Source organism: Conger conger, chromosome 5 (assembly GCF_963514075.1).
Source record: "Conger conger chromosome 5, fConCon1.1, whole genome shotgun sequence".
NCBI lineage: Eukaryota > Metazoa > Chordata > Actinopteri > Anguilliformes > Congridae > Conger > Conger conger.
Window position 1 is genome coordinate 60,122,570 of NC_083764.1, and position 26,769 is coordinate 60,149,338.

General features: G+C 46.9%; 1 protein-coding gene across 2 annotated transcripts in view; it reads right to left on the reverse strand.

Moving 5' to 3' along the window:
- Positions 1 to 4,912: 4,912 nt before the first annotated feature.
- The window catches only part of pkn2a (protein kinase N2a), a 34,680-nt gene continuing 12,823 nt past the window's right edge, over positions 4,913 to 26,769 (reverse strand). For both annotated transcript variants that reach the window (XM_061241897.1, XM_061241896.1), the window contains exons 3-22: positions 22,529 to 22,683; positions 18,603 to 18,732; positions 17,957 to 18,102; positions 16,179 to 16,392; positions 14,395 to 14,580; positions 13,770 to 13,879; positions 12,233 to 12,376; positions 11,881 to 11,956; positions 10,250 to 10,415; positions 9,050 to 9,179; positions 8,689 to 8,825; positions 8,458 to 8,524; positions 8,258 to 8,349; positions 7,987 to 8,163; positions 6,999 to 7,061; positions 6,423 to 6,499; positions 6,145 to 6,287; positions 5,679 to 5,786; positions 5,388 to 5,468; positions 4,913 to 5,297 (exon numbers count right to left, since the gene is read on the reverse strand). In XM_061241897.1, the coding sequence (XP_061097881.1) occupies positions 5,094 to 5,297; positions 5,388 to 5,468; positions 5,679 to 5,786; positions 6,145 to 6,287; positions 6,423 to 6,499; positions 6,999 to 7,061; positions 7,987 to 8,163; positions 8,258 to 8,349; positions 8,458 to 8,524; positions 8,689 to 8,825; positions 9,050 to 9,179; positions 10,250 to 10,415; positions 11,881 to 11,956; positions 12,233 to 12,376; positions 13,770 to 13,879; positions 14,395 to 14,580; positions 16,179 to 16,392; positions 17,957 to 18,102; positions 18,603 to 18,732; positions 22,529 to 22,683 (2,606 nt within the window). In that variant the 3' untranslated portion in view covers positions 4,913 to 5,093. The remainder of the gene's footprint in view (positions 5,298 to 5,387; positions 5,469 to 5,678; positions 5,787 to 6,144; positions 6,288 to 6,422; positions 6,500 to 6,998; positions 7,062 to 7,986; positions 8,164 to 8,257; positions 8,350 to 8,457; positions 8,525 to 8,688; positions 8,826 to 9,049; positions 9,180 to 10,249; positions 10,416 to 11,880; positions 11,957 to 12,232; positions 12,377 to 13,769; positions 13,880 to 14,394; positions 14,581 to 16,178; positions 16,393 to 17,956; positions 18,103 to 18,602; positions 18,733 to 22,528; positions 22,684 to 26,769) is intronic.

A 26,769-nucleotide genomic window follows, 5' to 3' on the forward strand; every position in this document is an offset into this window, starting at 1 on the left:
TTTGTATGTAACACTAGGTGGCAGCCTACCCTTTAAAACACTTCAGAATCATGATTTGAATCTGTCAAGATTTACTTTGGAAGTTGAGCCGAATGCAATGGTATATGGGCAAAGTGTACAGTAGTTGATTATGCATAATAAAATATATGATGATTCTGATGAAGATAGTGGCAGCTAGTTCTACTTTTTAAGGCTTTTCTTCAAACAAAAGCACAATGCAGCAGGGCTACACAGCCCTGTTCCTGGAGAACTACCATCCTGTGGATTTTCATTTCTCTAATGTGGCACATCTGATTCTACTAATTAACAGCTCAATGAGATCTCTAGCTCTCTGTTGAATGAGGTGTGCTTTGTTAGGATTGGAGTGAAAGCCTTCGGGGTAGATCTCCAGGAACAGGGTTGGGCAGCTGTGCAGTACAGGGAAACCCCAAGAGTCTACTGGGCAGAGAGCCTGTTGTCCTCCCGAGGACACACTATCACCAGGAGGAGGTCGGATTACAGCTTACAAGAAGCACATCTTCACATAGAAAGGAGTCTGAATAAATGCAGAAACTTAGCACTTTGAAGCATTCGCTCGTCTCAAAGTGCAGGATTGCGTCATCACAATGGCCTTTTCACACTAGTCCGGCTTTTTCAAGGCACACTGTAAGCACTCACGTCATTATTTTATGGGTTAGCAATCATTAGACCAGGCCTCTGTTGGAAGTGAAACTCAGCTTCTGCCCGTTCCACGAGCCTTGGGGAAAAGCGCAGTGCGCGTACTAGTGGGATCAGTTTTAGCCCCTCTGAAGGCTTCCTTCAGCCCATATCCTCTTCCTGGATACGAGTGTGTGTGTTTTCAGTGGAACTATAGCTGCTTTGAGCATGGGGAACCCCCTGGCTGAGAGCCCAGCTGTGTAATGGATGCTGATTGTGTCTTGTCTCCGATAAGGTATCCACGCCACTGACGGGCTGGGTCCGATTGGTAGGGCTTTTAGGCGACAGAAAAGCCACTAAAGGTCCGTCTCCTAAGGGTGACATTTTAAGTACGGGGAGACTCGGGCAGCCCAGGATCAGCAAGGCCATGAAAAGGTAGCCTTACAAAGAGCTTCTGCAAAGCGATTCTGAGGCCACCTTGCCAAAAACTGTTGCACTTTGCTGACTTCCAGTATACCTTGGCAGGATAATCACTATAAACTAATGCATGTTTGGGAACACAGTAGTATTTTAATCAAGATCTATTTTAGATCGATTAAAAATTTGCATTAACAAGCTGGTGTACAGGCCTACCTAATAAATTGTTCACTGAGTGCATACCGTAATCTGAGATTGCTGCTCACAGTATTCTGTAGAAGTCAGAAAAGATTTGAAAGTAGCTTTAATTGTGAAATACAAATATAGCCGTTCAGTGATATTCTAGGTCCTTGCCCTCTTACTGAAGCCTATTACTGTTTGGCATTTCAAGATTGCACTTACATTTTTAACTATAACAGCAGTCTGGAAGACAAAAATAATGGGATTAAAAGGTATACCGTGAACTCTCAGCAGTTGGTAGTCACACTGAGAGTAATTGTAATTGCAACAGAAGCTGTTGAAGTGTTTTCTTCACTTAATCTAAATTAGCTTGTCAAATGCCAGTATCTAAGTGACTAACACTATTATTTTTAGCGTGAACAATCTCCAGTAGCCCTGTATTTTATTCAAAGTTTTTTTTATTATAAGTTTGCAAGTTTATCATACCATATCATCTTGCCTTCCTTTTTCCAGAAATCTGTGCAGTATCCTACATTTCCAAGGAGAATTTCAAGACAATCTTTAAGGCTCTGGACATAAGTGGGACAAAGGACAAGGGACCTCACTGCACGTCTTATTCCTGCTCCTGGCCCTGCCAATCAGGTGCAAATGGCCACCATGTACATCGCCAGGGAAGCTGCAGAACTGGAACTGGCTTCTGGCCACTGAGGGTTTCAGGTTTCAGCAATTATCATTGGCAAGTATTAAAGTATTGAATCTATATGCTCTCATTCTATATGTTCTAGACAGAGTGGCTACATACTGGACTACCAGACCAGTTTTACCAGGTGTTGAAAGCATTACGTAATCCACTACCAAACCATGGGAATAGTAGTCCTGTAAACTCATACTCAAGACGGTCACAAACCTGTTACACTTTAACCAGCAGATAAGGAAATCTGAGTCGTAGACCTGGGAGAATTCTTACGCAGCCATGGCGCAAAACAAAATGGCTCCTGCTTCAAACACTTCACTCCTCTCCATAGTTTTTCCCTCATTGCCGAACACAAATCAACATTTCAGCCAAGATTAACTTTGTAATACGCGAGCAGTTTGTCCATAACGCGGACATGAAGGGCTTGCAGTAGATCACCGGTTGCAGATGAGAGCTGCACTTTGGACAGCTTGTGAGCCGAGTGGTGTCCATGGTGAGTTCATCTAGACTACAGCTCATGATACACCCTTATACTGGTAGATATTTGCGGTTTTGTTTAGCCTCAGATTTTCAGGGGTGTTGTGGTTGATTGTTAACATTTCTCTCCTCAAACATGAACTCTGTATAAAATGTAGCCCAGCAATACATGTTTAGAAGATGTTTCAGTCTACTGTAAATTGCCCCTTTTTGCCCTGTTAACCATCTTTATAGTCGAGTGGCACTTAAGTTCTGGGTGACGATTGAAGGCATGCATTGCCCAATATTCAGTATCAGAGCTGGTTTCTACAGCTGTTAAAAATGTTAAAAAGTCATTCAGCATCACTACCCATTCCTATATCCCTCTTATGTGAAACTTTCGTCCTCTTTAGATTTTGCATGTACAGAAGCTAAATTTGTCATGACCAATTTATATAAAGCGGTTCATCCATAGCGCTCAGTCTATCAAATGAGAGAATATGAGGTTTCTCTGGATCTACATACTGCTGCCTTGTTTTCCGTCGAGCTGTGGACAGCCGAACGCTAAGCCTTCCTTCAAACCCCCCCCCTCGCGGTTTCCCCTTCGCTCTCCTCACCACAGTTTGAAGTGGTGTGCATTTGTGGATGTTTGTTCAGCCAGGCAAACAATCACTCCAACCCAGACCCCTTTTCCCCACGGTCCTCAAGGACAGCCACTCCCTCAGACTTGTTTACCACAGAGATAAAACTTCTAGATACCATAGACATTTAAGATCGCCAAAGTTCCCACAAATTAGAAGATACTCGTACAAGTAACAGACAACATAAGCAGAGTCTATTACAAATGTTTAATTTGTGCATTCATGATATGGATAATGACTGCAAAACATGTTCTCTCTCCAAGGTCTCCACCATCTTGTACAAGTACTTCAATGTAGTGTACCATTCAATAGTGTCACTCCCTTCCTTACAATAAGTTTCCGCAGTCACTTTAACATACAGTATAATGAAAAGGTATTTACAATATTTTCATAGTTAAGCTAAAAGTTTGGTAATTAAAAAAACCAAAAAAAAAAAAAAAACCTACATAGATAAAATTAGTGCTTTCAACTTGTGTACATATACCCTGCCCTCAACTTAACCCTCGCCCCTTTAGTGATTCATAATAAAACATTTCTTCTGTACAACTTTTGTTAGTTGAGCTAGGTTTGTTCCCTCGGTGGGAGACACCACTCGAGCGCTGATTTAAAGGGTTTTGGTAATTAGCTGTGTGGGATTTGATACTTGGCTTCCGTTTGCTACACAACATGTTCGGAGTGCCACTGACCTCTGGCCCCGTCTTAACAGACTTTTGAAGGATTGTCTCTCGTATTGTCTTGTCCATGTCTATTGCTAGCACGCAGACGTCAGTTTGACAAGTTGAAAACAACACAAAAATACCTGAATGAAAGTGCAAACGCAGAACGGGCTTCCGCGCGCCTCTCAGGTTAGCACGGTGAAAGGACTGATGTCTTCAACATAGCCACATATCTGTATGCCACGTAAAAATGATCAATCTTTTAAAAATACAGCCTGCTTTGGCATGTAATGAGCCAAAATATACACTTTTCTTTTTTATGAACATACATTTTACATTCCTTTTAAGAGGTTCAGGCTGGCTTTCAATATCTGAGCTACCTATTCAATGATGACATATTCATAAAATCTATAATATTTATATATAAAAAAAAACATGGTCACGCTATACAGCAGATGCAAGATGCTGGAGCACTAAAATACAGTATAAAACTATAACTTACATTTCTTTCCCACATTAATAATTATGATACATGAACATTGGTGTTATGGAAATGCACTAATTGGAAAACCACCTCTGGCGAAAGTGACACACCATTTTGTGCATGAGATAACATATCACTTGGAGGACTTGCATGTCTTTTGTTGAAATCCATTTTCAGATCCAAACTGTTTGAAACTGAAGAGTCCTTTTGGCAGCCTTATTTTTCCCAGTACCTGTCAGTCAGTTTGTGATGGAAGCCCGCTATTAAGATCAAGAACTTTTAAGGCATCTTGAATATAAACCAATCCAAGGGGAACGCAAGGATAAAAACCAGGGTTCCACAGGGAAGATTCAGACAGGAAAACATCCAATGGAAACGCACTTCAGGCTGAAACTAGTGTCAATAAGTAGTTAGTATGCAGATGCTACCTTTTAACTTAGTGTGACTGTTACGTAAGAGCACTTCAAGTCATTGTGGCACATTCCAGCCTTGTATTAATTTGTAATTTCAGTTTCCCGTAAGGCAGTAAAAATGGTCAACGAATCGGCAAAGCTGGGGTGGAAAAGGATTACAGCACTGATTCATGAAGCAAGGGCAAAACTTGATTACGCAGGCTGTCATTTCCTGGAGTCCATTGAAAACATTCCCAGTGCTCAGACAATATGAAACTGACAGGCATCGAGGCCATGGTCAGTAAAAAAAAAAAAAAAAAAAAAAAAAAAAAAGAACAAAAAAGGTCTTTGTTTATTTTTATGAAGAAAAAAAAAAGAAAAAAAAAAATCTTCATTCTGTTATTTAACATTTGCGGGTCCCTTATTTGGCACAAAGTGCAACAGGAGACCGGAGGAACAAGGCTCCAGCTCTTCAGAGATGCAATGCTGAGCTACAGTTAGCGGTGGCTGTTCACAGTGTGGGGGAGGGTGGAGGGGCTAACACCAGTCTGCGATGTAGTCAAAGTCTGCGAACGTGTCCTGCTCGTCCCCGGTCAGGACCCGGGGCTCACGGGGAGGGGTCAGGACGGGGGCCTCGGACGTGAATTCGTCATCAAAGTTGCTGACGTCCTCACGCCCCTGAATGGTTGGCACAAATGGAGGCTTGACTTTTTTAGCCAGCAACCCACTCCAATCCACATTCTGGAAAAGAGAAAACATTCCAAGGTGAGAACACTGATGGCCACTTTCCCTCCTTAAGGCGCAGTATAAAACCAGGGACCTGGAGCATACCCTGAAGAACGGGTGCTTCTTCACTTCCTCTGCGTCTCGCTCTCCTGCCCCGAGTCGTCTTTCTGGGTTCCTCCTCAATAGCTGTAGACAATAAAATGGTATCAAAGAGTGAAAAGGGGAATCGATTATCTTGCAATTTGAAAGTCCTCATTCAGCCACCAAATTTAAGCAGTTTTCAAGCACATGTATATCACAAAAAAGTGAGACCACCAAGTGGCATCATTCAGAGAAAAACAGAGGGTATAGGTCTAGAATTATGCAGGATGAAGTTGGGAATGCTGACAAACTTACCCTTCGCATGATGGAGATTGCTTCTGTTGAGAGGAATCTTGGGTAACGGACTTCGTCGTTGACAATGCTGTCAAACACTTCCTCCTCATCGTCACCGGGGAACGGAGACTGTTGGTCACAGCACAAAAACGTTATTCACACTCACAATTATGAAATTACAAACAAAATTACAATTTTGAATTTGCCGACTTAGCAATCAACCTGATTTTTCACTAGTATAAGTATGTATCCATCTGCTTATTGTTTCTGTGAAAAATCTTCATGCCATTTCTCAAATACATACTGATCTTTTGCCAGTTATGCTGCAACAAAAACCAAAAGAAAATGACCGTTTTTCTTCTCGAAAATGAGGACTGTGCTAATGCATTAGGTGGCGGTTTGTGTTGCAGTGGCACCGCACACCAGTACTCATGAGCAGAATGGCATCCAGGAAGCTGAGACAATGGCCGAATGAAGGAAAACTCACCTCTCCAACCAGCATCTCAAAGATGAGCACACCCAACCCCCACCAGTCTACCGCACGCGTGTACGAGGTCTCCGTCAGGACCTCGGGAGCCAGGAACTCGGGGGTGCCGCAGAACGTGCTGGTGCGGTCTCTGAACCCCATTCCTGACGGACAGGGAGCAAATGCAAATTCACGGGCTGCAACTCCAACTGGTTGTCAATAAAGTCCAAATGGTGAAATTTTGGGCCAAAGAACAGCTGCCAGTTCATTCACAACCAAAAGGCAAGTATTTCCCCTACCTTCTTTACAAAGGCCAAAGTCGGCGATCTTCACATAGCCCTCAGTGTCCAGCAGTAGATTGTCCAGCTTTAAATCTCTGAAAAAATCAGTAACACGCCAAGCATTACTGCACTGCTCTATGCGGTAGTCTAATCTTGGAACAATTTGCCGATGTGATGGTGCCTAGCAACACTAGGTACAAAGGAAATACTGCCAGAAAAACCACTACCAAACTATAAAATCTAAGTACCATGTATTTAAATCAAAACGGTTCATGGGCTATTGAAAATAACACTGGGATCAATTTTAATCTGTCTGTGCAGAAATGTCCAGGAAACAGCCCAGGAACAGTTTGGAGCACAAAAATACATAAATGAAGACAGACAAAATGACTGAAGGCCAACCAAAAAATAGAAAGTCTCCGAAGGGCATGAAAAGTAATGGTGTGATTGAAATTCCTCAGGAGCTGGTTTGGTTCATACTTTATTGCTGCTTGAGCAGTACTGCCCGGAACAATCCGTAAAACCTTAAACCAGAAATGGACAGGTCCGGTGAAACAGAAGGTACTGCACACTGAAAAATATAATTTATCTTACCGGTAAACTATTTTATGGTCATGTAGGAACTGCAATCCCAGGACTACACACGCTGCATAAAACCTACGAAAATAAAAAGACAAAAGGGTATTTCATTATTGTTTTGTGAATAATGTGGCATGGTAATTTGTATTAAACAGTGCAACACCACTGTTTAATGCATTCAAACTTTTGTGTGTGTGTGTGTGTGTGTGTGTGTGTGTGTGTGTGCGCGCGTGTGTGTGTGGGGGGGGGGGGGGGTCACGTTTGTTAACATGTTGAAGATACTTATTCATGTATGGTCACCAAACAAAATGTTCCCAAGTTAGACCACAGAATGCGTGTGGCTAAATAAAGACAATTGTAGCATTAGCTTTACATGATTATAGCGAAGGACTCTTACTATACGTCATAATTTGCTTCCTGTGGGTGCAGAGCAATTTTACAATCTCCTTTGAAATAACTACACTGCAGTTACAAAAGTGTGGTCTACAAGTAACACAGAAGCCAAACACTCATATTTAATCTTAAATTACACTTAAGCACTGTCAAAAACTTAGCAAACCAGTAACAAAAAAACTGTTACTGAGCATTGAGGCTCGTTCCATACGTGACAGGACACAGTTTGATATCGTTAGTAACAACAATGGACACTGAGCATTGAGGCTTGTTCCATACGTGAGAGAACACGGTTTGATATCGTTAGTAACAGTGGACACTGAGCATTGAGGCTTGTTCCATACGTGAGAGAACACAGTTTGATATCGTTAGTAACGACAATGGACACTGAGCATTGAGGCTTGTTCCATACGTGAGAGAACACAGTTTGATATCGTTAGTAACGACAATGGACACTGAGCATTGAGGCTTGTTCCATACGTGAGAGAACACAGTTTGATATCGTTAGTAACAACAATGGACACAGAGCATTGAGGCTTATGCAAACGTGACAGAACACAGTTTGGGTAGAACCATCTGTAGAGACCGCCATTGGGTCCCTGTCACTCACACAGCCCGAGGTTCCGAGAAGACGTCGGCGTGAATGTGCATCATCAGGTCTCCCCCGGCCGCGTACTCCATGACGAAGCAAGCGTGATGTTCGGTCTGGAAGCAGGCGAAGAGGTTGACCAGGAAGGGGTGTCTCACGCTGTTCACCGTCTCAAAGATCCTCTTCTCGCACATGAGACTGAGGGAGACGAGAAACCAAATCTGGTCAAATTCTCTACCTCAAGACAATAAAGGTAAAATTACAGGCGCAACCCCAAAAAAAGAGTCCTTACCTGTCTACCTCATCTCGTGCCACAATGTCTCCTTTTTTTAAGGCCTTAATGGCGAACATTTCTCCTGTGCTCTTGTATTCTGCCAGCAACACCTATCGAATCAAGGAAAAGCCGTTACCTTTTAGCAGGACGCGATGTTCAAGTTCAAGCAACTGAAAACATTACACATTTCATTCATTAACCAAGGAAGACAATTTTACCTTGCCAAAATGGCCCCGGCCAAGGACTGCAATGCATTTGAAGTCTTTAAGACTGAACTGTTCTTCCCTACAGAGAAGGCAAAGTTAATATTACCATCTTTGGCAATTTTTAGTGGCAATAAGTTCACATATAGCACAAAATGACAGCAGACACTTGTGTGAAATTCCACAGATGCACATTTAAAATTCATCCAAACTTGCACAGAGAGGAGAGAGCGAGCGACGCCTAACCTTGTTTCAGTGGCCTGTTCCACGGCTATTAGCTTCAGATCTGGCTGTTGGATCTCGTGCCCTGCTATGTCATCCTGATCGGGCTTGACCACCATACTATTCCTGTCGTTCAGGAAGTCGAACGTCGCCAAAGCATCCTGCAACAGCGGGACCCGCGCATTAGGAGAAGGGAAACGGCCCATAAAAGGCAGACACGAGGCCTTCCTGTTTACATGAGACAGAGCGATGAGAATCGCCCTCGTTAAATGAATACAATGACACGGCCATGCAGAGGTGCTACGCTGCCTCTTCCTATGGGCACCCGTGTGACGACAGGTTGACGATGGCCAATCGTGGAGTCCTCTTGGCGAGCAGTGATTACCTGCACCTCCTGTCTGTCGGGGATGGTGCCCTCGGGCGCTGCCTCTCTGATCTCCACGGGGAGGGGGAGGTGCTTGGGACTGGGGGTTGGCTCCTTGTCAAAGTCCAGCTTAGTCACGGTTGGGTCGCTGCTGAAGACGAGACGTTTCAATGAATAGAGACTCTCAAGTTCAAACAAACAGAGCCGGCCACACCACAATGGGGAAGTGGGGAAAAATAGCCTCCAAAGACAAAATATATCCCTGAGATCATCTTCAAAAGGCGATTGTTATACCGACAATGCATGATATCGATCCTATCAGTGCTTTGGTCTTGACAACCAAGCACTTGAACTTGGCTGACTTCAGACGAATGAAAGCAATATTCTCTGGGTGTGGCAGTTAGCCAGTGAGAGGGCAGCTGTGGTTTAAATATACTGGGCCTTAAGTCAGCTAGGGTGTGTGTGTGTGTGTGTGTGTGTGTGTGTGTGTGTGTGTGTGTGTGTGAGTGTGAGTGTGTGTGTGTGTGAGTGTGTGTGTGTGTGAGTGTGTGTGCTGAGTGTGGTGTGTGTGTGTGTGTGTGTGTGTGTGTGTGTGTGAGTGTGTGTGTGTGTGAGTGTGTGTGTGTGTGTGAGTGTGGTGTGAGTAAGTGTGGTGTGTCTGAGTGAGGTGTGAGTGTGTGTGCTGAGTGTGGTGTGTGTGTGTGTGTGTGTGTGTGTGGTGAGTAGGTGTGTGTGTGTGTGTGTGACTGATTGTGAGTGTGAGAGTGACTGATTGTGAGTGTGTGAGTGATTGATTGTGTGTGTGAGTGTGGTGTATGTGCGTGTGTGTTTGTGTGTGGTGTGAGTGAGTGTGAGTGATTGATTGTGAGTGTGAGAGTGAGTGAGTGATTGAAAGTGTGTGAGTGTGTGTGTGTGAGTGTGTGTGTGTGTGTGTGTGTGTGAGAGAGAGTGGGGTGTGAGTGAGTGAGTGACTGATTGTAAGTGTGTGAGTGCATGTGTATGATGTGTGTGGTGTGAGTGAGTGAGTGTGAGTGATTGATTGATTGTGAGTGTGAGTGAATGAGTGTGAGTGATTGATTGTGAGAGTGTGAGAGTGAATGTGTGAGTGCGAGTGATTGTGAGTGTGTGAGAGTGTGACAGTGAGTGTGTGAGTGTGTGAGAGTGTGACAGTGAGTGTGTGAGTGTGTGTGTGTGTGTGTGTGTGCGTGCGGACCCTGGTACCTGGGGGTGGTGGGTGACCCTGGGTGGCTGGCATGGGTGGACTCTGAGGCCAGGTCTGGGACCTGGGGGCTGAAGGAGTTGTTGACGGAGGGGATGGCCCTCCTCACCAGCCTGCCCCAGGTGGCGATGTTGATGTTCATCTGAGGTGCGCGCAGGAACGTCTTTCCTGGGGGCAGGGGAACAGGAACCGTTACAGGGGCCTAGTTCAGTCACAAACCTGAAGCTAGGCTACCTCTATGCATGCTGGTCTTGGTTACAGCCAGCGTCGCCATCAATTACGGCTCTTGAAAACATATGATTAAGTTCTTCCATGTTTTTGTTTTCCTAAAGCATAATTTAATGCAGTGCAGGCTTGGTTTGTTGGCATCTTCTTTGTCTTTTTAACTCCTTAATTTGTCCCAAATGGTTTGGATTCAGTCACCAGGCATCCAAAATTTAAACAATTAGGACCTCAATAATGTCACTCTACATTACTGTATAATCAATTACAAATTTAATGTCATTCAAAATGAGTCATGTGCCTCGCCACCTATTATAAAAAAAAATACCAGCACATTAAAATAAATATTTTATTCATCATGGTCTGGGCTTCCATTTCTGACAGTGTGTCCTTAACAGGCATTTGAAATCATCTCATTAAGAGCAAATAACAGCTCCTCACAAACGCGAGGGATAAGGTTGTGGCCGGAATGAAAACCAGCACACACAGGGGCCTACATGACTGGCGCTGCACCACTGGTCATGTGCCTTCACCACCGGGACATGTGATCAAGTCATGTGATTCTTACTTTCCAACCGCGCCACAGTAAAATTATTCAGTTTACTTCCTTATTTAGACAGGCAGGGGAAAAACAAATCACCTGTGCCTCCAGTCAGTGTCAGCTGCTTTTTACAAAGGGACTTTTACTTCATCATCCCAGAAATACGCTGTTCCTTCAGGCAAGGCCTTACCCAGAGTCTAATGACCACTAGAGAAGTAGAAGACTTGCTGTCCCTAGCGTCCTGCTGTTTCTTTGATCAATGAGCCCCCTGAACTTTGTTAGGATAAGCAGGTCCTCATAAGTGACAAATTAAGCCTTTATATCACACAAAAAAAACCAAGCATCAGGGTTTCCCATCCACACATTAGGTATATTAGGGCACAATCGCAGTTTGCTGAAACTCCCTTCTGCATTTTCAAACTTATGAGACTGTAGCCTCACTGAAGTCGCAGATCTTGGAGCCATTTCACAAAGCGGGATGAAGGAGAGATTCGGCAAACTTGCGCTTACGGAAAACACTTTAGGCAGCAGGAGGCTTTCATTCCATTAGCTTTGATTGAAATTATTTACATAAGATAGCACGCCAACTTCTTAGCCCTGCTCTGTGAAATTCTCCCCTCAGGAGAATCGAACATTTAATTTATCTGCAAACAACGTCAAGCACGTCTGTTTAATCTTGTTGCAACATGCAGACAAGCAAATCGTTTCACACTGCAAGTCCAATGGCCCTGATGCTTTTTCCTCACCTGAAGCTGGAATTTTCTGGAACACATACAGGTGTGGTGGGGAAACAACTAGGTGTGAAAGAGCAGTTACCTTAGAGCTATGGAACCCTTATTTGTGCACATAAAAAAGGTCATTAATCACTACCTTGCTGCTTGGAGAAGATCTTTTTTTGCCTTTGGAGTTTGGGTCTCCTTTCAATGACTGGGTTGAAGAAGGTGACCTGTTCAGAACACAGTGGTTGTTAGAGCCAGCAGAATGGAGGCTGCAGGTAATGGCGTACAGTTTGAAGGTGGGGTAAAGGTGAGCGGTTGAAGGTGGGGTAAAGGTGAGCGGTTGAAGGTGGGGTAAAGGTGAGCGGTTGAAGGTGGGGTAAAGGTGAGCGGTTGAAGGTGGGGTAAAGGTGAGCGGTTGAAGGTGGGGTAAAGGTGAGCAGTTGAAGGTGGGGTAAAGGTGAGCAGTTGAAGGTGGGGTAAAGGTGTGGTTGAAGGTGGGGTACCTCTGCGAATAGCGTGCCCTGAGGCTCCAGGTACAGGCACATCCCGTGTCGCTGGTTGTCCAGGAAGTCCTCCAGCCGCAGGAACTTGACCGCGCAGAGGGACCGCCAGTCTCTCCAGTACACAGAGATCTCCAGCTCCCGAGACTGCGGAAACAACAGGGGTCACTTCCACAAACTGCGTCTCCATGCTCAAATCCAGGCATCTGGACACATGGCAGATGAACTGATTGTACCACAATGTGCAAAATATAAGTATAATGTAAAGTACAATATGATTCCATTTTACTGTTTTAAAAAACATCAACATGTCTTAAAAATGCAATGGATTTGCTTTCAAGCGCCAATAAAACTTGAAGTTATATGTATCTACGTAATGCAAATTCAATGAAATGTAATGCAAACCATTGCCCTTTTTTGTTGGTTTTTCCTCTAAATTGTATTTCAATACCACCATAACATTTGCCAGTGTTTATGACAATATAATGCAAAAATATGAAAATGAACAGTAACAGAGAATAATTTGTCAGGCAGAATGAACCCTAACCCATAAAACTGCCATCCAAAGTAGCGTTTGAGAAAGGGCAGAAGCCTACTCAAAGGGCGAAACACTTGGGAGATTGGTGCACACCCATGCACCCAAACCGTGCCCTAAACTAGGCTTGCGTGCTGCAGTCAGGACAATGTAACCTGAGGCCAAGTGTTCAGGTCAGGACAAAATCCAGAAAAAGGATTAGGAAACTAGGGAACAAGGACTGAGAGGAGCTCAAATCTAAAGGTCCCAAACGCGTCAGAAAAGGTGAAACGTCCACCTAGGTGACTGTTATCCCTGACGTTAGGGGTCGGTTGCGCAACCAGATTAGCGCCAGTCCTTGCCTTGGTTACGTAAAGCAACGTTCGCAGAAGGAGATTACTGCTAATCAGAGCTTTCCAACAGTATGCGGACCTTCAGGTAATGTACTGTATCAGATAAGAGAAGAAAAAAAGAAAAAAGAAAAAAAAGAATAGTTGCTTCATTTGTTCTCTTGCAGTGGGAAACTTCCTCATTTCTCTGAAGAATACCGGAGCTATACTTCCAGTCACTAAACTTCACCTTGGTGACCTCAAACCTAGCAGTGAGCTCTGAATGCTGGAATGTGGCCAGGCGAAGCCAGAAAATCCCACTTGAGGTTTAGAGTAGTGGTTTGTGTGTGCGTGTGTGTGTGTGTGTGTGTGTGTGTGTGTGTGTGTGTGTGTGTGTGTGTGTGGGTGTGTGTGTGAGAACCCCCAATAATAAAGCCAAGAGTGACAAAATCCGCAAAACCGGGGGATTAGGGCCAATTACACATTTCGTTTTGATAAGATCAGGGCCACTCAGCTCTGCCTCTAACTAGCAGAAGCCAGCAGCTCTTCACCAACATTCAAGGGAACGGGTAAAACAGGCATCCATTTACGAAGGGCTGCAGACAGCGTGCCCTACAAGGCCACAGTTAAGTAGCCTTGGATGTACAGTGGTCTCTCAGCTGTGGGGGCAGGGCCAGGGCCAGAGGTGAGGTCATACCCTGTCCAGCTCCAGTGTAAACTTCTGGTCCCACGACTGGTTGCTGATGGGCTTCCAGCTGGTCTGTCCTACCACTGTGTTGTCCAGCTTCAGAACGGCACCGATCTCATCTGGAGGATGAAGACAAGAACACACACACGCGCACACACACACACACTTTATAAGTAAATGGTGCACATTCAACAAACTGCAACCTCTTGGTAGAGTAACAGTCACCCTCTTGGTAATGTTTCTTGGCTCAAAGATAAGAACCATGATCAAGTGCAACTCACTAAGATAAACAGAACTTTTCCCAGCGGAGGAAAGGCAGTGGAGGGCAGGAAGAAGCCCTGGCTTTCTGCAGCATGGCCACATTTAAATTAGCGCTCGTGGCAGCCACAGCGAAGTTCACACGACATACTTAGGAAGTCCACTTTTGCCCAAGAATGATTTTTCCAGGATCATACAGAAACGTATGCATTATCGTGATTTACGCGCCAAAGCGAGAGAGGAATAAATTACTATAACGCAGAACAATTATTATTTACTAGCATGACTCTACTTCTACTGAAGCACTTAAAAAAAGAAAAAGAAAAGAAATGAAATTTCTCAGGATAATGTTACCAAAACAGGGCAGTTACTCAACTGGACAGGTCGTCTGTTTTGGAGAGGCTGCGGCTGGTGCCGGCTTTGTTCCTGCTCCCCCGGCTCATGAAAGAGGACCTGGTCTCGCTGGGGCTCCAGCCCGGCAGCGGGACGGCCGCCGTTTTGGAGCGGCCCGGGACGCTGTCCAGCAGGTCCTGGCAGCCCATTAGTCTCACGTCCAACGTACCTGCAGGACAGAGGGACCGGACTGGTCAGCTTGATGCCATGGTGGGCCCAAGAGGCGGCCTTCATCCAGCTGAATATAAGGATCGAGGTCATGTGCAAAACCCCAGGAGGGCCAGTGAGGAACCCACCAGGAGGGACAGTGTGGAACCCCCCAGGAGGGACAGTGTGGAACCCCACAGCCCTAGGAGGGACAGTGTGGAACCCCACAGCCCTAGGAGGGACAGTGTGGAACCCCCCAGGAGGGACAGTGTGGAACCCCCCAGCCCCAGGAGGGACAGTGTGGAACCCCCCAGCCCCAGGAGGGACAGTGTGGAACCCCCCAGGAAGGACAGTGTGGAACCCCCCAGCCCCAGGAGGGACAGTGTGGAACCCCCCAGGAGGGACAGTGTGGAACCCCCCAGGAGGGACAGTGTGGAACCCTCCAGGAGGGACACTGCGGAACCCCCCAGGAGGGACAGTGTGGAACCCTCCATGAGGGACAGTGTGGAACCCTCCATGAGGGACAGTGTGGAACCCTCCAGGAGGGACACTGCGGAACCCCCCAGGAGGGACAGTGTGGAACCCTCCAGGAGGGACAGTGTGGAACCCCCCAGGAGGGACAGTGCGGAACCCCCCAGGAGGGACAGTGCAGAACCCCCCAGGAGGGACAGTGCGGAACCCCCCAGGAGGGACAGTGTGGAACCCCTAGGAGGGACAGTGTGGAACCCCCAGGAGGGACAGTGTGGAACCCCCCAGCCCCAGGAGGAACAGTGTGGAACCCCCCAGGAGGAACAGCGTGCAAACCTGCAGGCTGAGCTGCAGAGAGAGGTTTCTTCTGGAAGGGCTGACCCGTTGTATGCCTATCCAAGAGGTTAAGGTTAAACCTACAAATGGCTGGGGTGCAATAACTCAACCAGCGCAATTACCTCAGGCTCTAGCAGCCATTTTATTTTGGGAAGCTGCCCACACTATTTATAGTCGTGGTGCTGCGTGTGTGTGTGCTGGGGTTTACTTGTGTATTCACAGGCCTGTGTGTGTGTGTGTGTGTGTGTGTGTGTGTGTGTGTGTGTGCGTGTGCGTGTGCGTGTGCGTGTGTGTCTGCTGCTGTTGTCCAAGTACAAAGGGAACTGCTTTGGAGAGCTGATCATGATGATGTGATAGTGGGCTGGTGTGCTGGGTAAATGCAGTGCACTGCCCTCTGTACCGCAAAGTGAAAAGGAACGGTCTACGGAACAAGGAACCAAACTCACAACCAATCAGGAAACACACTCATGGAAAAGAACTCTCGACCAATCAGGAAATACACTCAGGGAAAACAACACTCTCGACCAATGAGGAAACACGCTCAAGGAAAACAACACTCTCGACCAATCAGGAAATACACTCAGGGAAAACAACACTCTCGACCAATCAGGAAACACGCTCAAGGAAAACAACACTCTCGACCAATCAGGAAATACACTCAGGGAAAACAACACTCGACCAATCAGGAAACGCGCTCAGGAAAATCTTTTAGTCAGCTATCGACGGAGAAACCGGGGGAGAGCTTCACAGCCCTGTGCCATTTTCCCATGCGTAAATCTGACTCAGAGCGTCCTGCGGGGAAAGGGCGGGACTTGCCTGTCAGGGCGGCGGGCTTGGCCACCGTGCTGTACTGGTTCTGCGTGGATATGATGCTCTGCCGCGGGTTGAGGGCTGGCGACGCCACCAGGGAAAGCTCCTCCACGATCACGCTGCTCTTGGGGTGGTTTTTGGGGAGTTCGTTCAGCCTCTGCTCCAGGGAGTACTTCAGCAGGTCCAGCTTCTGGTTGGACTCGTTGAACCGGGACTGAGCCTGGACAGAGGCAGAGGGTTTTTTTACAAAACACCGGGCGGCACCAACGGGCCGGGTCAGAGACCCAAGACGTTGGCCGTTATCAATATATCGCCCATTCATGAACTGCACACTATATGAAAATTACATTATATTACATTACATGGCATTTAGCAGACGCTCTTATCCAGAGCGATGTACAACAAAGTGCAAATCAAACACAGGAACAAGAGGACCTGAGAGTACAGTACAGTTCTGAGTCCTAGTGTAAACATACAGAAAATCAGAACCCTTGAAGAGTACAATCAACTTTCAAACTAGCATACCACAGTTGGCAGCTAGAATACAACAATACAACAGCCAATAAAAACAATAATACCTATACAAGTAACAATATATATACATAAGTGCCATTACAGTCTAAAAATGAAATGGGTAACACATTACAGCTGTAAACTAACGATAATTTAGAATTATGGTATAATATGGTGCACAGTATGTGCTTAACATGTATAACATCACAAAGTATCACGCATGTTATGGCTTGAGAGTTGGTGAGGTCACAAGGCCAGTACAGCTGGAAGATTATGTACTCAGATCTCCAGTAGCCTGTAAATGTGTTGCTAAGCATTCAAGCACTCGAAAATCGCCCTAGACGCCCAAATTAAATGTTAAATATTTACTGTAGACAGGATGTGTCTACTTTGAACGGAATACTTTTCATGATCCGACTTCAAGGCTTGCTTCGTTGCTGGGGAGGTTTTAAGCGCTTAAGATCTCCCCTGAATTCCATATTTTCACTCACTAAGAAGAAGCCAGCTCCATCGTCTCCTTCATGTCTTAGGCATGTTAACATTATTCATGAAAGAGGAGGTGATATTGGGCAGTCGGTGTGTACCTCAGAGGAGGTGATATTGAGCGTTCGGTGTGTACCTCAGAGGAGGTGATATTGGGCGGTCAGCGCGTACCTCAGAGGAGGTGATACTGGGCGGTGGGCACGTACCTCAGGAGGTGATATTGAGCCTTCGGTGTGTACCTCAGGAGGTGATATTGAGCGTTCGGTGTGTACCTCAGAGGAGGTGATATTGGGTGTTCGGTGCGTACCTCAGGAGGTGATACTGGGCGTTCGGTGCGTACCTCAGGAGGTGATATTGGGCGGTGGGCGCGTACCTCAGAGGAGGTGATATTGGGCGTTCGGAGCGTACCTCAGGAGGTGATACTGGGCGTTCGGTGCGTACCTCAGAGGTGATACTGGGCGGTGGGTGCGTACCTCAGAGGAGGTGATACTGGGTGGTGGGCGTGTACCTCAGAGGAGGAGATATTGGGCGTTCGGCGCGTACCTCAGAGGAGGAGATATTGGGGGTTCGGTGTGTACCTCAGAGGAGGTGATACTGGGCGGTGGGTGCGTACCTCAGAGGAGGTGATATTGGGCGTTCGGTGCGTACCTCAGAGGAGGTGATATTGGGGGTTCGGTGCGTACCTCAGAGGAGGAGATATTGGGCGTTCGGCGCGTACCTCAGAGGAGGAGATATTGGGGGTTCGGTGTGTACCTCAGAGGAGGTGATATTGGGCGTTCGGTGCGTACCTCAGAGTGCGCCCGCTTGTCGGTGAGCCTGCCGGAGCCCAGCAGCTTCATGACGTTCTTGGCGCCCTCGGCGACGGCGTACTCGATGCGCAGGTGATGGCGCAGCTCCTCCAGCCGCAGGTCGAGCGGGCTGATGATGGGCTTGGCTGCGGGAACACCGGACACGTCACAAACACCTCGGCCAACATCCACACAGGCCGCTAATCCTGGCGTGGCCTCTTACCTGTAACCCCCTCTGCTGATTCACAGACGGCATAAAGAAAGCACTCATCGTCCTACACATAATGACCACACAGGAGCCGCCTAAGAATGGGCCCTTATCCTAAGCTGCTGGGCTTACTGCAGGGGTGCATGACTGCAGTCCTGGAGGGCCAGTTAGCACGCTAGTTTTTCTCCCAACCAAGTACCTTAGTTTTAGCTTTCCCAACAGCTATGGTTTCACTCCTGTATTTGAGCGCAGTGAAATATTTAGGACAGACCTGCTTCTGCTGCTATAACTGGTGCTAGTACAAATGTCAAGTCAAGATATGAGCAAATTAAATAATTAAGAGCAGAAGTTGGTACAAAATGGGTGAATGAGAAGCATCAATTGGTGCGTTTTGGATGAAGCTTCTCAGAAACGAGGGGCAAAGCACAGGAAACTCACCCATGCCATCACTGTTCTCGAAGCTCATCTCGCTGGTCTGGCTGGCCTTCAGAATCTGCATCCGGATGAACTCGATCTTCGTCTTGCTGTCCTGGAGCATCTGCTGAGCTGTGGCGAGCAGTTTGCGGTCCTGCGCGTCGAACAAATGCAAGCGGAAAATGAAATTAGCATTATATGCGCACATTTTGAGGAGAAGCATCTCATTATGATCTTCAATACAAAAACAGTATTATCTGCAGTCATTAATCTACAATCATCACAAGTTCACTTTAGTTAATTTAAAACTCTGATTTATTACGATACATTATACAGATTTATGAAAATTGAGGGCAGGAAAATTACAAATGGCGAGAAAAAAACCCACAAAGCTCTCATTTTAATTACACCAGCTCTCCTCTGAAATGTAACTTGTCCCTGTAATTGTGTAAGTAATGAATGTAATGCTTTCTATAAATAACCAACGCAAATTAGAGTAAGTGGAGCAATTTTAGCTCCTCTGAACAACCGTTTGTGCCAACCCAAACTTGCGGCTTGGGTGGAGAAAAGAAAGAGGGATTAGCTACAAGTGGGTGTCTGGAGGAGCCGTGCCCAATTAGCATTGCTAAGAAGTGGCTTAAGTAAACAAAATTCCACACGGAATTCCTCCCGCAGTTACAGCTCGGCCGGTGTGTGAGAAAGAAGACTTCCGTTGGCAGCCACTTCCCGGCTGATGTAAGCCCCTGGTCATTTCCTGCAGGATGTTGTGTTCTCCGAGGTCCCGGCTCCTGACAGGCAGACGCCCGGAGCAATGCGAACACAAGCTTCTTAAAGTCGTGAGCCCGGCGAAAGAGCTACCAGGAGGAACGCCATCCATCCATCCATTATCTGAACCCGCTTATCCTGAACAGGGTCGCAGGGGGGCTGGAGCCTATCCCAGCATACATTGGGCGAAAGGCAGGAATACACCCTGGACAGGTTGCCAGTCTATCGCAGGGCACACACACCATTCACTCACATACTCATACCTATGGGCAATTTAGACTCTCCAATCAGCCTAACGTGCATGTCTTTGGACTGTGGGAGGAAACCGGAGTACCCGGAGGAAACCCACGCAGACACGGGGAGAACATGCAAACTCCGCACAGAGAGGCCCCGGCCGACGGGGATTCGAACCCAGGACCTCCTTGCTGTGAGGCGGCAGTGCTACCCACTGCACCATCCGTGCGGGAGGAACGCTCTCCACATTATTCCACGGCTTACATCGGCCAGGTGCTGAATTAACCAAATGACCACAGCGGAGGGCTGGAGGGATCCTAGACCCCCGTTGACACGCTTGGTTGTTTCATGCGACTTGCATCTAGATCAGAGGTCACCAACCCTGGTCCTGGAGAGCTACTGGGTCTGCTGGTTTCTGTTTTCACCTTAAAGCACCCTGTTGAGACCCAGGTAACCAGGTGAGGGGAGTTAGCCGTGTAATCATCTGCTCTAATTGATTAATTAAGTGCAGATTAACAGCGAAAACCAGCGGACCCAGTAGCTCTCCAAGACCAGGATTGGTGACCTCTAGATAGTATCCGGGCATGACTTAACCACATCACATTTACAATTGGTAGTCAGATGTGTGTCCGGCAAGCCAGACTGAAATCAGATTGCTATTTTTCACATAAAAATGCGAAACCAAGAAAATGTATTTAAGAAAAATACGTATGTTTGCCTGGCATATTTCAGTGTCTTAATAACAAATGACATTCAGCAGACAACAGAAGACAGCAATGTTCAGACAGCCTAATACAGCAGTGACCCCAGTCACAGCCGTAGCAAAGACAGTTAGATTTATGATACTACTCTGAAGTTTGTTAGGAACGGAATTCTGTCAGTATCGAGTGTCTAGTGGGCCTTTAGCTTTGCTTGAGCTTCAAGCACGCGTGACCTCCGTGCCTGTTGGCAGAGATAAGTGACGTGTTCCGGTTTGGAGGACGGCTAAAGTCACATGACGTTATACTTTGGGAGGAGCATCAACACGAGTGAAACATCCGTCACGAATGTGTTTCAGCCCATCGCCTGAAGCGCTTTGGGCTATCGGATTCCAGTCTGTTCGTAGTGAGTCCTGGGTGCATTTACACCTGCATTTGCATGCGTATAATCGCGATCCATATATTATCCGGATATTCAAGGCGCATGAAAAGACCAGGTGTGAAAGAGAACTGGACTGGAGTCCAGGGCGTCCTTCCTAAACATGCTAATTCCTCAGCACGACCTTTAACCTGGAAGCAGAATCAGTGCGGCACCATTTAAAACCACAGGCAGGCCACATCCTGGAAAGATTCATTTCACCACCAGTTTAAATATGTCTCAAGCCCTTTCCAATTCCGAGGTCTGTTCTTAGATATTCAAGGGCTCTGCTCCACAAAACAGCACCGCAAGCTCTGCCAACCATCAACACAGTAAGCATTACCCTGGAAAACACTGACGGGTCTGAGAATCAGTACTGTTATTCCCAAATGAGAGATCAAATTTCTTTACAATGTGTATTGTTTACAAAACACAGAAAATCGAAATTTCTCAATGAAGTCCAGGATCCTCTCTAAATCTGCAAAACATGCGAATGACTCTGCATGACCTTTAACCCGGAATCACAATCAGTATGGCACCATTTAAAACAACAAACAACAGGCAGGCCACTTCCTTGAGATTCACCATCTTTTCCACTGCCTTCATTGTGTTACATTCCAATATTATACCAAGATATCAGGAAGAACATCGTGCCAAAACCCAGTCTTTGTCCTTTGACCACACACCAACCAAAAAAGGAAAACCACAGTTAGGCTTAATTTCAAATCAGTTCCAAGTACAGCGTTAATCTGTTCATTTTGTCAACATGTATCCGTTAGTGTGCGCGTACAGCACACAGCCAAAAGCACAGCCCTTAGGACAAAGCTCAGGGGAAGGTTATCCCTGTAATCGGTCATTGAATAATAGGATTATGGGTCACCATTCACTCTTCAATGACACAACCACCTCCCGCACGCGATGCGGAGGGTGTCAGGTACAGAACGGATCCGCAGGGGCAGGGATAGGCCTAGCTTCCCCGCCCGCAGTCCTAGAGAATACAGGAATACCTGGGCCCCTGCCATAGCACCACAGGCTGGCTTTTCCGGAGGCCAGCTCATTAGCTAATGTCTGAGCCAATGCAGTTACTTCACCGATGCCTAATGACTATACACAGTGCAGAGGAGGAGACGGAGCAAGCGTGGGGGGGGGGCACAGGAAACTCTAAATGAAACAGCCGGAATGCGCGGGGGGCGGGTGGCGGGCAGAGGCTCCGCAGGCAGATTTAAGGGGAGCAAACAAGCCCGTTTTTCAGGCCCGAGACGGGGCACGGGACGGGGCACGGGACGGGAGGGGCGGCTAATACTTCCCACCTGGGGGTGAGAAACGCAAGGCCGCGATTGGCCGTGGTAAACTAGCGCTGGTGCCAATATTGGCACCGAAACGTGTAAGGATACGTGCCACGGTTGACCGAATGATTTAATAGGTTTTCCACAGATTATTTTTTAAAAAGGCCTGGGAAACAGCCCAATACCTGACACAGGCATGCCCACTTCATAATTTCTTCAATGCCCGTTTTCATCATTTTCATAGAACTAAACGATGATTGACTTGTAAGACAAGTAACCTACTCACCCATTCCAAAGGCTGAATCCTCAGTTCTTATTTATTTTATTTATTTATTTATGAAGTTAAAAATGAACTGAATTTTTCCAGTATTTGTAAAAAGGCCTCCACTCTGACGCAATGCTGTCAACGATTTGCGCACCCAGCTCAAAACAAATTTGCAGCAGCATTCTGCAGAATCAAAACCATTTCCTTCAACATGGACCACAGAAGGTCCACAGCTGCACCCTTAAAGCGTGCGGCGGAACGGCCACCGGCCATGGGCCCGTTACCTTTGAGGAGCCGTTGGAGTACATCTGGATCATGTTTTCCGCTCCCTGTTTCACTTTCAGTTCAATGTCGTTCTGCTTCTTCAGGGCCGCTAGCCTGCTGTTGCTGGTGCAGGTCCGCGCTTCGCTGTTGGGGGTGTCTGGGGTTAGCGGGCACTCTGGAGGGGGAAAAAAAAACCAAAAAAAAACAATGACACTCTGAAAACGGCCTGTAGCGTAGTGGTTAAGGTACATGACTGGGACCCGCAAGGTCGGTGGTCCGAATTCCAGTGTAGCCGCAATAAGATCTGCACAGCCGTTGGGCCCTTGAGCAAGGCCCTTAACCTTGCATTGCTCCAGGGGAGGACTGTCTCCTGCTTAGTCTAATCAATTGTACGTCACTCTGGATAAGAGCGTCTGCCCAATGCCATCAATGTAAAACACAACGCCCGCATCCGTGTTGTACGATGCGCGGGGCTCCCGGAGGCATCCAGAGAAAATGACGAACACCGATCGTCCACTGAAACGGGAGCCGGGGGAGCCGATCGGCACGTGAGAGAGTGCGAGGCAGCGGCCCCTGTCCTCCCACACTCATCTGCCACCAGTCCAAACACGTCTCCAGCCCTTTCCAAGGCCTGTTCTTAGATACTAAAGGGTTCCGCTTCACCGCAAGCTCTGCCAACCATCAACACGGTAACGCAAAAATCAATACCAGCCTGGAAAACAGACTGGTCCGAGGATCTGTTATTTCCAAATGAAAGATAGAGTATTTTACAATGAGTGTTATTTACAAAATACAGGCCGAAATCGAAATCTCTCAATGAAAAAAAAAAACTACATACCCTTTCGTCACACTTCATTTTCTAAATAAGGGCATTCAAAAGCTTTAAGGGGGAAGGGAACTGTTTACTTTGTTTTACAATGCTGAAACTGTTCCCAACCCAACTATTCATCACCTCACAGAGGCCGTCTACCTGTGATGAAGGACCTGCTGAAACCGGGGACAGCCATACATGCATTACAAAACAGCACTGCTTCCATTTTACAACAGTAATTGTAGAATTCATCACATTGGATAGAGAGTGATACGGGTTGCTGTCCATTAATAATTCAATTGGCCTTCACAGCCTCTGTAATACACTGTGAAAAATAAATAATAAATAAATAAATAAATAAAATAAATAAAAACTTCAAGGCAGCCTGGACACTAACTTCATTAATGTGAAGCAATATGTTTCTTACGGTGTAGAAAGAAAAATGTATTGAACAAGTATGGGAAGGTGATCATGGAAGCATGGTAAGCTCCATTAAAAGTAAAAAAAATTCACCAAACCCATGTTACTCTAATTCCCCAGCAGGCTTCCAGAGTCATACGTCTCCAAAAATAGCTCTAAAACTCGCCACACGTCATCACCTAATCTGGCGCTGCTCTGAAGGTGCTTTTTCACCGAGGTTACCACTGACTAAACACCGGTTTGATGCTAATCCAGTTAGCGGCTGGGCTCACCTCAAAGGTCGTGTACATCGGGCGGTAGTCACCGTTGTGAGAGGAGTGACACGAACGCGCTAGCTACCACAACACTGAGTGTCATCATACATTCGGCCTCACGCAGCCATTCTGAAACGGTTTTCTTCGAAGCGCTAAAAAGCACTTTAGCACTACAAACAATTTATGGCTTCTTTTCAGCTTATAATGGACTTGACTGATACCACAGCCGTGGCATTTGGCGCCATTGCGCAATAAAGCTCAGTGACAGGTTGATGCCGTGTTCAGGCATTGCCAAAGACCTGTGCAGACAAGCCCCACCATCACTTCACTACGAACACCACAACAGGTTTTCAGACTAACGTTCACCTGACCGCCCTGAACCAAACAGGCTCAGATTTTTTTTACACAAAAAAAATGAAGAACTGGAAAAGAACCAACTCCTAATGGTCATAAATCACTTACACTAATATGATTCCAAGAAGCAACAAATTATACATAAGAAACTTGCCATTTCCCCTTCAGATTATCAATCACTCTTTCCACATTGCATTGGCATCTGATGGATTCTTATACAATATGAAATAAAAAAATTGAATGAAAGACCCTGAAAATTGTGTAATATGATGGTCTTCTCTAACACGTAAAATTAAGATATCAACAATAAGATCTTCAGCACGAATAAAACATACTTTTATTGTGCATAAACTATGCATAGACATTCCCATTCTTTTTCTTAAGGTCAGGGCTAAACAGCTTGGAGGAACTTCACAGACATAGGTCTCTTTCTTGTAGGTACCTGGGTGAGGTGGAAAACAAACATTCCCTCTGTAATTTCAGTTAAGCTATGTCACGGGCTGATGAGCTCATCGTCTTCGTGTCTGGACTAGAATCGCTCCCTCCCCCCCGCCAGGCCTGAGCGCGCTCAGAGCGGCTCTCGTTCACAGGGTGGGCGAATCTGGCCTTGCCGTTTCCCCTTCCCGTTCGCCGGGAGTCACGGTTACGGTGCGCCTGCTGTCGCTACACCGCACAGACGGAATGCAACAGACCTTATTACGATACGCTACCTTCCACTACATTTGGGCACGCTCGTTCGGAGTGACTTGCGCTGATTAGATAACATTTTTCTACAAATACAATCCATTTAAGCAGCGGTTGCTCAAGGTTACATACCATGAGCAGTGCCCCCCAACCAAACCCGCAACTTTTCAGTTACAAGACTAACCATTACACTAGCATTACACTAGTTTTTATCCACACCATAGAATAAATACTGCACTACACCACTACACAGGCCAGGAGAGCCTAGAGTAGACACTCAGTTGTCCCTATGCGTCCACCACCACATAACCAGTGCAGTTCAAGGCATTACAAGCTGACTGGCATCCATCTTAGATCCCACAACCCTGTGCTACAATGAGCTGACAAACACGCCACCAATACAACTCATCCAAACAGGAAGTGGAGAGAAAAGAAAGGAAAAGAGAGCGTCCAGGCCATCTTCTCTTTGAACCACTGCAGGCAGTGGACAGTGTCCCATTTAACAGATATGGTGAATCCCAGTCCAACTCTAGTTTTAAACTTCAGCATTAAGCGGTATGTGTGAGGATCACAAATCAGAGCAGCTCTGAACTGGCCTTCAGTGGCTGAGGGAAGGCACCGTGGGGAGGGGGCGGGGGTGTGGGGGCAGTTCGGTCACACGTTCCTGGACAGATTTAATTCACATGTAGCTGAGAATTACCACAGCAAAACTCTCCGAGCTAAAATATTACTTCTGTGAGAGCAGACAGGAGTTGATTTAGTAAGATCATTATTGCAGGTATAATATATGCTTGCATTCATTTCAAACCTCTGTGAAAATAAAGTATGGAAAATTGATATTTTGCTGCACGTTACATGCGGCAGTATGACCGCCGAATCCCAGGCTTTGGTCTTACACACTGTCCATCTTCCTGAGTAATTAACTCTCAGAACTGAGAAGTTGTTAAATTGGTTCCATGGAGACGGAGCGGGGAGAGTTATGAGTGGAGGTGGGAGGAAATCCTGCAGCCGCTGTGGGGCCGCGGGCCCGGGAACGAGCCGGGCCTGACCGGGCCTGACCGGCCCATAAATCAGGAGCGCTCAGTCAGTGGGCACAGGAGGGCGAGGGGGAGGGGGGGGGGCGTTTTCCCTCTGGAGATCCCGGCCGCGGGATTCTGAGAAGCCCTAAAGCAGCGGGGGCCCTCTCCACCTTCTCCTCTCGGAAGGCTTTTTTCGGTGCCGAGCAACAGCGGATGACATCAGCGCTTGGAATGCTGACAACGGGCGCCTCCCGCCGGGGCGGGGCTCTGGAGGGGGGGGGGGCGGGGCGGGACGACGCGTTTGCGCGGGACGACCCGTTAGCGCTCGCCCGCCGCGTGCCGTTCTCCGCGTGCCGTTCGCGCGGCGAGGCTTTCCACGCCGACGCATTCCGAGGGAAGCCCAGAACACCCGTGTTCCTCTGAGGGCTTTAACCGCTGCGTGCAGGGTGGCTGCTTTCACTTTTGTGTGTAGGCAGCTATGACAGCCTCAGTGAAAACGCTCAGAAAAAAATAAAAATGGCCGAAATGGAAAGGACAAACTACCCCACGGGGGTTCAATGAAGTATCTCTCTTAACACGGCTGTAGGCCCTTCCAGTTGCAAACCGTACACTATTGCCATGTTAGTTCTTAGTTCACATAACATCGCATAATTCAGAAGACATTTCCCCCCCCTGCCATTTCCTCATAATTGTGGGCGAGCTCTGGGACTCGGGCTAGC